We start from the raw sequence: 12,956 nt of genomic DNA, 5'->3' as shown, positions 1-12,956 counted from the left end.
CTCTTCTTCTTACCTTTCTCTCTCCTCTCCCTCTTCTTCTGCAGTCCTTCTCTCTCTCTTTCCTCTTAGTTAGGACAGTTAGGTCTCCTTCATTACAGTTGGTATCAGAGCTTAGTTTTTAGATCCTTCCTTTCTCTCTCCTTTACATTCAGTTTCTTGTCAGTTTTAGGAAACCTTACTGTGCACAAGTACAGTATTGAAGAACCACAGCAGTCAAGAAGTACTAGACATGGCAGCTTTCTTGGACTCCACACAAGCTATGCCAGGAGGTTTGATCAAATTTGAAGGCATGAAGACAAAATGGCAGCTCGTTTTTCAACATTGAGGTAAAAATTCTAGGGTTTTAGTAGAGGACACTGCAGTACTTAGAGGGAGCACTAGAAAGACCAGTGGGCATTCCCAAAAACAAGATAGGCAGCATAGATCCTTCCGTTCTCTCTCCTCCTTCCTCAACCCTTGCATTATTTTTGTTGGGAGTGAGTCAAAGTAATGGCTCACATATGTGAGTGATATCTTTAAAGAGTCGAGATTCTGAAATGTAGCCACAGGTTGTTGTTGTACCCCTGTCTCTATCTCTCTCTCTCTCTTCCTCTTGAGTTTTGTGCAGGCACGATGGTGGCTGCATCTCCTCCTAATCTTGCAGAGAATTCTCTCCCCTGAAGGCACACCATACCCCGACTGTCAGAACCAGTGCCATAGTGATTGCCCCATGGTGGGCTTCTTTTTGTTTGAATTCTGTGAGGAAGGTCAGGGTGAGGTGCATGGGCATGCCGTCATGACTCAGGATATTATAGAGAGAGAGAGAGAGAGAGAACAGTCTCTCGAGTGCCGAGAGCTTAGAACAGTTTCCTTGAGTCCTGCAGGCAGGCAAGTAGTTCGTCGCTCTCGTGTCCTCCCTTCACCGAGCATCAGGAGCAGCTATAGCTTTCGGCCATCGTCCCCACAACCCCCTGCGCATTCTGTCTCTGTGGTTCAAGCACCAGCCGGTGAAGATCAAGTCCTTCCTCGCAGTGCTCGTGGCAAGTTTGAGAATAGAAGAGGATGAAGCATGAGAGCCAAATTTTGCATCTGACGAGCAGAAGGATAAATCACAAAGGGAGTAAAGCAAAATCTAGGCTGCTCTCTTTGTCCTGAATCTTGGCTTTGACATTATCAATAGTGTCAGAGCTCTCAACTTCAAGGGTGATGGTCTTACCAGTTAGGGTTTTGACGAAGATCTGCATGCCACCACGGAGCCTCAGGACGAGGTGGAGAGTACTCTCCTTCTGAATGTTATAGTCAAGCAGGGTGCGGCCATCCTCAAGCTGCTTGCCGGCAAAGATCAGCCTCTGCTGATCAGGAGGGATGCCCTCCTTGTCCTGGATCTTTGCATTAACATTTTCGATGGTGTCAGAGCTCTCAACCTCGAGGGTGATGGTCTTGCCGGTGAGGGTCTTCATGAAGATCTGCATCTTGCACGATGGATTGGTGGACGGATTGATGAGGGAAGAAGAGGCTGGGGGTAGACAGATGGCGCAGACAAGGGTTACGAGTTGAGGATCTGTGACACAAGACCTTCAGGCGGCTGGCAACTAGTCTCATCCTTGTCCATCTTCCAGCTTTCCTGAGCCATGGAAGCTCACTCCAGAAGAGCAGTGAGGGTAACGAGAAGGTGCAGGACCTGCTACTACTGGATGTCACGCCTCTGTCTCTTTGTCTGGAGACCGAGGTGAATTGCGTAAACTGGAATGGGCACACACATTCACCAGAAAATGATGAGCCTGAGTCGAGTGATGACATAGATCAGCACCGTTTGCAAGAATTAGAGAATAATGGAATTATCATGTCAGTAGGGGCAGCTATGGCTAATGCTAGACTCCACAATATCCCCAACCTGGTAAGGCACATGGGTCCAATCTCTGGTCAAAGAAGAATGGACAGTAGAGGTGTTTGATGTCAAGCTTAGAGGTGTTTGATGTCCGGCTTATGAAGTATCAGAATATCGAAGAGGAGATGCTCGGAACTATTGGTGCACAACAAAAAGAAAATCCCTGCCACAAGCTCCTATTCTTTCTGTGTTCCACTATCCAGCACTTCAGCTAAGGTGCCTATGCTTCCTTCAGCCTCTGCAATGGCAACCCTTCCGTCATCTATGGAGGGCAAGTTATAAAGACAGCAATAATAATCAGTTGAGATGAATCTCTAGATCTTGATCTGCACCCTTTCTTCTCTGAGTAGCCCATCTTTGTCCTACTTCTGCCAGACTTGGGAGTCCCATAAGGATTTGCAGTGTGCACTGTGGTAGGATTTACAATGTGCAGTATACTGTAGGGTGGTAAGGGATCTCTTTACCAAGTAGTGTTACACCAGCTATGAAGATATGCAACAAGTGAAGCAGTGCTAAAGATCTTGCTCATTGTCCAAAAAGCACCATTTGACAAGGTTTCATGCCATGATAATTGCTTTGAGGGCAGTGGATCAGTGCTGGTTACATCAGTTTTGATGATATGCAAAAAGGGAAGCAGCGTTACATCAGTTTTGAAGATATGCAAGAAGTGAAGCAGTACAGGTTCATTAGAGTAATGAACACAGTCAAAGAGAACTTGCAAAGATGTATCAGTGGAAGATATAGTAGCCATAGTGGATGCCCAGTGATTTGCTACTATGGACAAGGTTTTCATCATTCTAAAACTATCCTAGTGGCTTGGTGATTTTTTTTTTTAAATCAGATTTGTACTTGTTCAAGGTGTCAATCATTATTGCCTTCCTTGTTATGACCATCCCAGGGTCCTATTGAATCTTTGTGGAGCCACTCATCCTATGATTCAGTAATGTTAGAACCTACTTATTTGGTTGGACTTGTGTGGAAGCTTTAGCAAAAGGGTGCTCGACCTTCTGTTGAGAATCAGCAATCACACTCACTCAAACAGCCTCTTTGTATGGAGCTTCAGGGTCAAGGATATGCAGGCTAACTTATCCCATATGCACAATGTTGCCTACTGCAGTTTCCTACTTTCCTATAAAGCATTGTACTTGCTTCCTTTTCTTAATGCAATGATAGTGCTCTTTTCTTTTCAGTGAAGTGTCAATGTCATTGTCCACATACACAAGATTGTGTTTATGAGTCCAAGTCTCAATCTTGGAACCTAATTCACTTGTGTAACAAATAGTGTCTTTTCCATCATGAGTCCACACTTCTCCTTCAATCCTCCATAGCTTCCGCCTTTGCCATGCTCTAGATCCCGCATTTCTCACATGGTATCAGAGCCCAGTTGGGCATGGCATTGCTTCTCCAGCCTCTCTTGATTCCTCTCAACCTCAATCTAGCTCAATGTCAGCTCATGACTTCATCTCCCAACTCTACTCTCACTGAAGCTTCCATGGCAGCCATAGCCAGCAGCACCCTGTCAGATTGAGCTGCTTATATCTCACTCCACAGGTCAAATCTCTTGGAGCTTCCTTCTGGAAAAGTATTCTCCAACTCACAAAGCTTCCCTATATCACATCAATCCAGGACATTTGATCATCTGAAGCTCAGCATTGTGAAAATCCTAAATCTTTGCTCTGTGTCTGCCATGGCCAGACAAGACCTACCTTACTTGGAGCTTCAATAACTTCTCAACCAGGCCATTTCAGCTCTTGATTTCTTCTAGGGAGTTGTTCTTCTACTCAAGGCACTTCATCCTGGCATGTAAATCGACGACATTGCTGCGCCCTGACCCCAGCATTGCGGAAATCGCGGAAACCTGTCCTCTCAGAATTCTGGTGTTGATTTGCTACTGATCTTGCAACCTCAACATGGGAAAAGACTCTCCAAATGCTCGATTCAAAGGAGTCGGATTTCACACCTGGCAAACCCGCATCAAGCTCATCTTGATGAAAAAGGGTCTCTGGGCCATCACAAATGGCAAAGAGAAGAAACCTCGGGACGCGGACCTTGCAACTACTTGGCAAAAGAATGATGACAGAGCCCAGGCCATTATCAAACTGGAGCTAGACGACAGTTATATCCACCATGTGGATAACTGTGAGACCTCACAGGATACATGGAAAAGACTTGACACCCTGTTCGGTGCACAATCTAAATCATCAAAGTATGGTCTCCTAATTGAGTTCTTCAGGCTTGAAATGAAGTCCAGCACATCACTTGCCACACATCTCAATTACATGGAAGGACTTCTAACCCAACTTGCAAGAATCAACATTAAAATGGATGAAGATGTTTGCATCGGTGTTCTACTTAAGAGTTTGCCTCCTGAATATAATAATGTATCAACAACTTTAATCAACATGCCAAATCCTGAACTTGTTGATATCCAGGCATCTCTGTTAGAAGAAGAAAAGAAACTTAAAAGCAAAGAAGAGCCTAGCACTTCAAAGGATGAACAAATGTTATATGTAAACAACAGATACAAAGGTAAAAAGGAACCGCTCTTCTGTGACTTCTGCAAAAGGACCGGACATACTGAAAAGTTCTGTCATGCTAGGAAGAGGTCCCAAAAGGCCTATCTTGCAGCTGTAAAAGAAGAAGAAGACCATGGACCAAAAGATGAATATGAAGATGAAGATGAAGACCACCAGGATCGGAAGGACAAGACTCATCAGTCCTTCTACTCTCACAACTCTGATAGACTGTTTTAAAAGCCTTGTATTTCCTTGCCCTAATGCTTCTTGCCATAAGCTTTGTAAACTCCTCATGTAACTTGGCATTACAGTCCCTGTACACTTTGTGAGGCCCCTGTTACAGCCTCTGGATGTCCATCATGTTTTGGTGCCCACACTTAGCCTTTTCTGCGATAGCCTCTGGTGTCTACCATGTTTGTGGTGTGCCCACACTTTGCAGGTGGTTCTCATTACAGCCTCTACACACTTTGTGCCTTTCTAGTTGTGATTGAGGAGGGGTGTTGAGAATCAGCAATCACACTCACTCAAACAGCCTCTTTGTATGGAGCTTCAGGGTCAAGGATATGCAGGCTAACTTATCCTATATGCACAATGGTGCCTACTGCAGTTTCCTACTTTCCTATAAAGCATTGTACTTGCTTCCTTTTCTTAATGCAATGATAGTACTCTTTTCTTTTTAGTGAAGTGTCAATGTCATTGTCCACATACAAAGATTGTGTTTATGAGTCCAAATCTCAATCTTGGAACCTAATTCACTTGTGTAACAAACAGTGTCTTTTCCATCATGAGTCCACACTTCTCCTTCAATCCTCCATAGCTTCCGCCTTTGCCATGCTCTAGATCCCGCATTTCTCACACCTTCATGGTGCAAGAATAATTAAGCACAGGCCTAACAGTAAGGCATTTCCAGGGCAAGGTGTGTGAAGACCCTTTCATGACAATTGGTGGTGTTGGGCATGTTGGTCAGAGATGCAATGCAGCTACTTGCTCACCATCAAGTTTTGAGATCAGTAGGTCACTGAAATAATTCTGGGCATAATTCTCACCATTGTCTCAGCAGGTGCTCTCGTAATTGGAAGAGCAAGCTTGGGGTCCTTGAGACATCCTATTGTGCTTATTGGATTTTATATGGGGTGCTTTGCAATGCTTGAGAGTTATATGGTCAGAGGTGTATAAAAGTGTGCTAGGTTATTTTCTGCCAATGCATAAATAACTTCAGTTGAACCACTATTTGAGACTTTTGGTGTGTTGAATTGTGCAAGTTTTGTAATGAACAAAAATACTGATACACATTCAGTTCTCTTCCAAGTAGACAACAAAGAGATTCCCAAAGCTCTGCTCAAGAACCTTACATGTAGGTACTGCTGGCTAGAAGATTGCACCAAATTGTACATTTTGGTAGTACAGAGGAGAGTGTTTGTCATAGAAGCACGGAATGGATTGAACGACTCATCTCATGCCCCTTGTAAACAAGAGTCATGTAAGTCTAGAGAATGTTTGAAACTAGATGCCTTGTAACAGCTTGGTTGATTTATGCCTGACGCAAAGCCTCTGAGCCAAATACAAGGGTCCTGACTTCAACTGTAGGGCAGTGAATGAGATCGCTGCAACTCAGCTTCAAGGCTTCAACCTGTTTTGTAGTCCTGGAAACATAGAAGCCCACAACCACAAGTCCTCCATTTAGGTCCATGCATACACCAAGTGCCCAGTCTGGGTACTGAGCTCATATTGGAATCCCTGCCATACATTGCCACTCCAAGATGATGAGTTTGTATGTCACTAACATCAGCAACTTGGTAGAATCCTTAGGTACTGCAGCTCACACCAGCTAGTGATAAGGCCTTTGACACAATAATTAGGGGTAACATCAAGTAAGAGCCTGAATGCTTAGCTTCATCAAATAGCAAGCTGATGTTGATAACCCTACCTATGCACTCAAGCAAGAGAAGATTTCTACAGTAGCATTGGTCAGATCTAGGGGCAGAGGGTTTACTACTGTCTGGTGCTTTAGGGACATAACTTTTACAACTTCTGATACTTCAGGTACAGATGGCCACCAAGTTAAAGTCTTAATGACCCCGGAAGGGACTGAAGGTGAGATTGAGGCAAATGCACCTATCTTGGCAGGCAAGCAGCTCAAGTGATCAGCAGTGAGCCTCTTAGGTGTCCCTCAGTTGTAGCACATTGCAGTTTGAAGGCCTAGGCTCATGAATAAATGGAGGAGGACCTAGTATTCTCACCCTTTGCATTTATTGTGACAAGTCCACTGTTGATCTTGATGCTGAACTTGACGCGTATACCCTGAAAGTACTCTGGCATCAGTGGTGAATATGTTTGTGAGCCCTGAATAGTGAGCAACAGTTGCTTAAGTGGTCTGAAATCTGCTGCAGCAGTGAGCAGCAGTTCTGAGGCTTGAAGCAATAGTGGGCAACAGTTGCTTACGTGGTCTGAAGTTTAAAGCAACAGTGAGCAACATTAGTAGGCAGCATGTATGCATATACTCAATCACATTGTCCCTATGGACAACAACATGGTTCCTATCAGTAGCATGCATATGGAGATTCTTATGCCACGCAACCATATGAGCAGCTGCCTCATGGAGACCCTGATGCAATGCAGCAGTGGCAAGCAAGTGATTCTGACCGACATCATGCCGATACCTATGCTCATGGACTTGTCAATCATCATACTTATGGTCAGCCTAGGATGCAAGGACACCATTGTAGTCATGTTGGACAGTCATCATGCAATCTTGGGCAGCATGTTTATGGGCAACAATATGACCAAAGTTTTGGTAGTAGGCAACAGCAAATAGATGTATTTGGGTAGCAGCATGAACATTCTTGTGACATGCATTCTCGTAGAGATTATGTACAGCATGACCAATGCTATGGGATCAATGATCAAAGGCCGCATGCTTATGACGGTTATGCGTGTGATGTGCAGCAGGGCTATTATCACCACATGCAGTATGGACAGCATGAGTATCATTATGAGTAGTAGCCACATTGCTACGACCATCCATATGGACAGCATGAGTGTTATGGTCATGAGAATGGACAGCCATTTGTTGTATATGAGCAGTATGCTTATGTACGTGAGCAGCAAACATCAGTGGAAGAAAATGCATATGCTCGACCAAATTGTCCCTCTGATGCATAGCAGGGTTATTATCACCATATGCAGTATGGACAGCATGAATACCATTATGAGCAGCAACCACATTGGTATGACCATCCATATGGACAGGATGAGCATTATGGTCATGAGCATGGACAGCCATCTGTTGTACATGAGCAGCAAGATGACTATGAGCAGCATGTCAAAACTATTACTGAGTTGACCAATGGTGATGAGTAGGTGTGTAAATTGCTATCTAAGGCTAAACGCATTAGACATCTTACTAGTGATACGATACGGGAATTGCATGCTACGGTCTTATGCTATCGATGTGCTAAGCCGATATCTTGTAATCATCAAGCCACATGCAAGGCAAAGATTGCCAAAATACTCTTGGTATTAGATTATTATGATGCAAAGGATGGAGAAGATCTTGTTGAAGACCATTTTGGTATGGGTCCACAACAAGAACCTCAGTTTAAGAAAAAAGACCATGGGCAGCATGTGGATTTGGATGATCATGACCCCATGCGAGAGCCCCTTCAGTCCACAGACCTGCAGTTTAAATGCTTGGACATCACTAAGAATGCAGGGTCCATGAATATGTAGCACTTAGGGGTTGATGCAGTCCATGCAATGGTGACTTCAGCCTCATATGCTTCAGTCATACAGAGCATGGTGATGCCTGAGAGGCTTATGGAAGAGCTAGAGAATACCACCATGCTGATCATGCTTCCAGCTGTACTTAACTTTGACCTTATGAAAGCTGATCCAATGCATGGCAGCAATACCACTTTCCCTTTTGACCCGGGTGGCTACAGGCTGACCTTGACCCTCTGCATAGACTAGTACTACTCTTGAATATTAGGCAATCTTTTACTGGGTCTATGCCAAGAAAACCCCCCCCAACTACCTTTTGCCACTTGTAATGCTGTACAGAGTAGTACTCTGCAGCCCACTACTTGGCTATACCAATAAGTCCGATCTTTGTTTTTTAGGACAAAAACTTCATTTTGAGTGGGGATGGATTGTAATGGAGGGGAAATACTTAGGTCAAGTTGACCTAAGTAAAAGGTGTAAGGGACACTGCATGGGCACCATTTTGATGAATACACATTTGTCCTTTCACCTTCTTCACCTTCTTCCCTGTTCTTCCATGGCTGCTAGCCATTTCTCTCTCCTCTTCTTGCCTTTCTCTCTCTACTTTTAGTCTTTCTCTCTCCTCATCACCCTCTTTCTCTCTCTTCTTCTTACCTTTCTCTCTCCTCTCCCTCTTCTTCTGCAATCCTTCTCTCTCTCTTTCCTCTTAGTTAGGACAATTAGGTCTCCTTCATTACATTTGATTAGTGTAGGATTAAGATCAAGCATAAATTATCTAAGTGAAGTTGGTCATGTTGGTAACACCACATTCCTTATTATCGATAAATAATCCTTAATGAATTATTTGTGGAAGTAGAGATCATTAAGCTGTATGTGATTATTTCACATATTTCTATTTTCCATTTAGCTCCAAATTATGATATAATTTTCTCCATGCATTTTTCTCATTATTATGATATAGCATGTAAAATCATAAGTAAACTCTAACCATTAGTGCTTTGGGTGAGCGTTTATGTACTCTCTCCCTTGTACACCTTCTCCTCTTTGTGTGATTTGGTTTTTATTTTGCTTTTGTATTCAAGGGTATTTATGTGCTCTCTCCTTTTGTACACCTTCTCCTATTCAAGGGTATTTCTTTTGGGTGAGCATTTATGTACTCTCTCCTTTGTACACCCACTCCTATTCAAGGGCATTTCTTTTGGGTGAGCATTTATGTACTCTCTCCTTTGTACACCTTCTCGTCTTTGTGTGATTTGATTTCTTTTTTTTTTTTTTTGCTTTCCTATTCAATGGTTTTCAATACTTACATAAAGTTTTTGGCTCAATTTAGAGTCTAAGAGAGTGAAACTACAAGGACCATTCTATGTCCGTTCGGTAGGCATAGGTGAAACTCTTCAAGCAAGGTCTATGCAGACAAGGCCTTCCAAATATTTACTTTTTTTTTGCTCCCATGCATACATGTATGCATACACACCTGGATGCAATTTTAATTGCAACCACATTAGATGCAAGTAGAAGAAAATGGCCAAAAGAAAGAAGCTAAAGCATAAGATGAAGAGGAGTGTGTGCTAAAAACTTTTGACTTTCCCTAGATGTAGTAGTGCAAGGGGTTTTTTTTCCTACTATCTTAATAGAATAAATTTTATAATAAATTATACACAAATCATTTGGTAAAGAAGATTGTTGCAAATGTTTTCTAACTCATCTTACTGGAATGCTAATTTATGGTGGAATATCTCATGTAGCTTAAGTGGTCATCCAACCATCAAGCAAAGCACAAAGTGTAACGTGTCCCCCTGTCCACTTGTGGGACACGTCTTAGCAGCCCATCAGGAAGAGAGTCCAGAAAGTGCCGCCCGACACTCCCACGAAATGTCATGGGGTTTGCGATCTAGGTCTTCCCGAGTCTACCACGAAGCGAAAGCATTCCGGCCGTTCCCACTTAGGACCGACCTGAATCAGGGTTTCCCTAATGGTGAAGTTCGTCAGAAGTAACTAGCATCGAGCCCCAAAAGAACTACTTTATGCAGAAATGTCAGGGTCGAAGCAGATTCATGCTGCACTTGGTTCAAGGAGAATGGGAAACGAGAGGGATGCAAAGCTTGATCTCTCTGCCCGTAAGGCATAGTCCCATTCCGTTCCCCTAAAACAGCATAAATCGAGACTCTAGTACTCTATATTCTAGGTCATCGTTCCTTGCTGTCAAATTCCTTCGAGAAAAGTTCCCGGCCAACCAGGACCACCCTTCCGTAGGACGGAACCATGGTCACATCCACCGCACTTTCTTTGTGGTTGCTTTAATTATCTAATTACCTATCACATTTAGTTTGACACGCAAAAACAGCTTCCTTAATTAGCCAATTAATCACCGGTTCCTCCACGTAACTTAAGCACTAACATAGAAAAACAATGTCAAACAAGTTCCTTTTCAACATTTGATCTTATTTATCAGTCTTTGGAATACATCATATAATCCATCCCGAAGGCTATTCCATAATCCAGCCCGAAGGCTAATCCATAATCCACCCGAAGGCTAATCCAGCAAACCTCAGGGATCACTATTCCAAGTTTCCACCCATAGACTAGTATGCGGGCCTTGAGATCCAAATCTTGAGTCACGTCGGCCTCTTGTGCAGGACCCGGAGGCAAGGGATTTACGGCCAGAGCCCCCCCCGGCACCTAAGCGTCCTCTTGCTCCAAGCAGCACCCATGGAGAGACCTCTCGCGCGGGTTCAGTCCACGTACCTGGCGCGGCTAACAACCCCCTTGGATAGGGTCAGGCAGACAGTCGGGGGTAACTGATGTTGCCTCTCCCTCCAGGCCTTCAACCTGAAGCATTAATTATTTTTCCAGCTTTAGTTCCTTGAGCAAAGAAGTACAAACAGTGCTCCTAACTATACAAACACAATCAATCCAATGGTCGTTTGTTTGGCCAACTGCTAAGGTATAATTCCTTTTCTCTAAATGCACCTAGCATTCGATCCGGGATCAGTTGCGACTTGGCAAGTTCCCCCAAAGAAGGGTGATGTAGCAGGATGACTACTCATCCTCTTGTAAATTTGACTTGTACTTAGAACCTGCCAACCCTTGTTCTGAGGAGAGGCAATACTATTTTGTGGTTTAGACATAAAACCATGCGACATTGCAACTTGATGCATAGGAGTCGCATCTGACTTGCAGGATTAGTTCACTCATCAAACGATATTCCTTAGTTGAGAATATCTTTGGTCAAGATGTAGGGTTTGGGAGTCCTCTTGACCCAACCCAACCCTAACCCTACTAGACTAACAACGTTTGGCTCTTAGGGTTCCTAACTTCCTTGCAGAAGTCTAGCATTCGGTCATCCGATCATTAGGGTGAGAACCCTAAATCGTTCTTGCGTGGGCTTTTAGCTAACCCTAAAATTTCGTGAATGTGGGTAGGGCCTTTGGGATCAAAAGTCTTGACTTGGCATCCCAAGTGCGATACTAGGCAGAATTTTTACCGTAACTGAACCCTACCTAGCACTTTGAGGTTTTCATCATACTAAACTATTTATGCTTTTATGAATTCTATGTGGGTTATGCCATTACAAGCGATTTACCTAAATCGATCTAATTGTCTTGCGACAAGAGGTGATCTTTCCTTAGAAGAGATGCAAATACTTTTCCTAAGAGATGTAAGTAAATAAATTCAAGATACAACATTCCACGCAATTATGTGATTCATAGACTTTTTCCTTCTATGCAACTATAAGAGGTACAATGACCATTTCCTTTCCTTGCCGACTATAATGATTGACAATTTAGGGCTAACTCGAATAGACCCTACATTGTTTTTTTTATCAAGAACTATGCTCATAACCCTTCGCTTAATGCATTGAATTCAAGCTTTAATATGAAATGCATCCTTTTCTAAATACAAACTTCGATAAAAGAAGACCATGCATGAGCGAATACCATGAGTCTGACAATTAATTTATCCTTCCTTTAGCACTTAACCCGACTTAAAATGCAAGCATCTTCGCATGCAACTGGTGAAGTTCATAGTTTCCTTTCCATGCATTGCGATTCTTTGGACAACATTCAATGGTGTCTAAGATTATCCTTTATACGAATCACGTCCATGAATTTAAATCATAAGTGCAGCATGCGACATAATCTCTATCCTTCTTAGCATGATACCCTCTTCTAATTTATGCATTATCATTCAAGAAGATTGCAACTACCCTTGTTGACGCGAGTACGAGCAGTTTCAATTAATGGGCATGCACTAAACTTTGTAAAACGAATGGATAATTGCATTTAAAATTTCCAAATGTATTTAACTCAACTATGTGAATTAATGACATGCTTAAATGCATTCTTTTCATGCAAGAATCAATTTTAAAAACCTGGGTATTGAGGTTCGAGGTGTTGTCCACACGTGAACTCGGAGTGGAAGCTCCCGCATGTGCGCCTCTCACCATTTTCTTGGGAGGCATTGACAAATCAAATCCCGATTCAGCAACTTCCTCTTGGGTCCTTTACGTGTTACGAATCCTCTTCGACTAAGTTCTTCTCCTCTGCGCAGGGTACGGCCCTTACAGAATGTGGTTTTAAGAAAAACCTGCAATGCACAGGAGAACAGTGCTTATGGAGGCTCTAATTTAGAAGCTTCCAAAACAAGCTTCTAATGCTTCTATGACAGAAGATTACGTGGAGAGAGAAGGTAATAATGGAGAGGAGGATGATGTTAATGATGAGGATGATGATGATAATGATGCTAACGATGATGATGATGATGGCAAGGGTGTGGCACAGCAAGCGATGGAGGCGGATCGTGGCGGCGGCAGCCCGTGATGTGCGGCAACAATCGCGTCTCTTCTCTCTTCT

General features: G+C 43.2%; 1 protein-coding gene across 1 annotated transcript; it reads right to left on the bottom strand.

Moving 5' to 3' along the window:
• Positions 1 to 272: 272 nt before the first annotated feature.
• On the bottom strand, positions 273 to 5,363 carry LOC148030162 (polyubiquitin-like). The gene is made up of 2 exons (XM_087686432.1): positions 5,242 to 5,363; positions 273 to 2,871 (listed from the first exon to the last, which is right to left on the bottom strand). Exon 2 carries the CDS (start codon positions 1,449 to 1,451, stop codon positions 1,089 to 1,091), a length of 363 nt encoding a protein of 120 aa, XP_087542558.1. The 5' UTR covers positions 1,452 to 2,871; positions 5,242 to 5,363; the 3' UTR covers positions 273 to 1,088.
• Between the last annotated feature and the right edge of the window lie 7,593 nt (positions 5,364 to 12,956).

The sequence above is a fragment of the Lygodium microphyllum genome, chromosome 10 (assembly GCF_053477565.2).
Source record: "Lygodium microphyllum isolate KBCC chromosome 10, Lygodium_microphyllum_v1.1.10, whole genome shotgun sequence".
In the NCBI taxonomy this organism is placed as follows: Eukaryota; Viridiplantae; Streptophyta; class Polypodiopsida; order Schizaeales; family Lygodiaceae; genus Lygodium; species Lygodium microphyllum.
The sequence above is the reverse complement of the archived record's forward strand: the minus strand, read 5'-3'. Positions and strand labels throughout refer to the sequence as shown.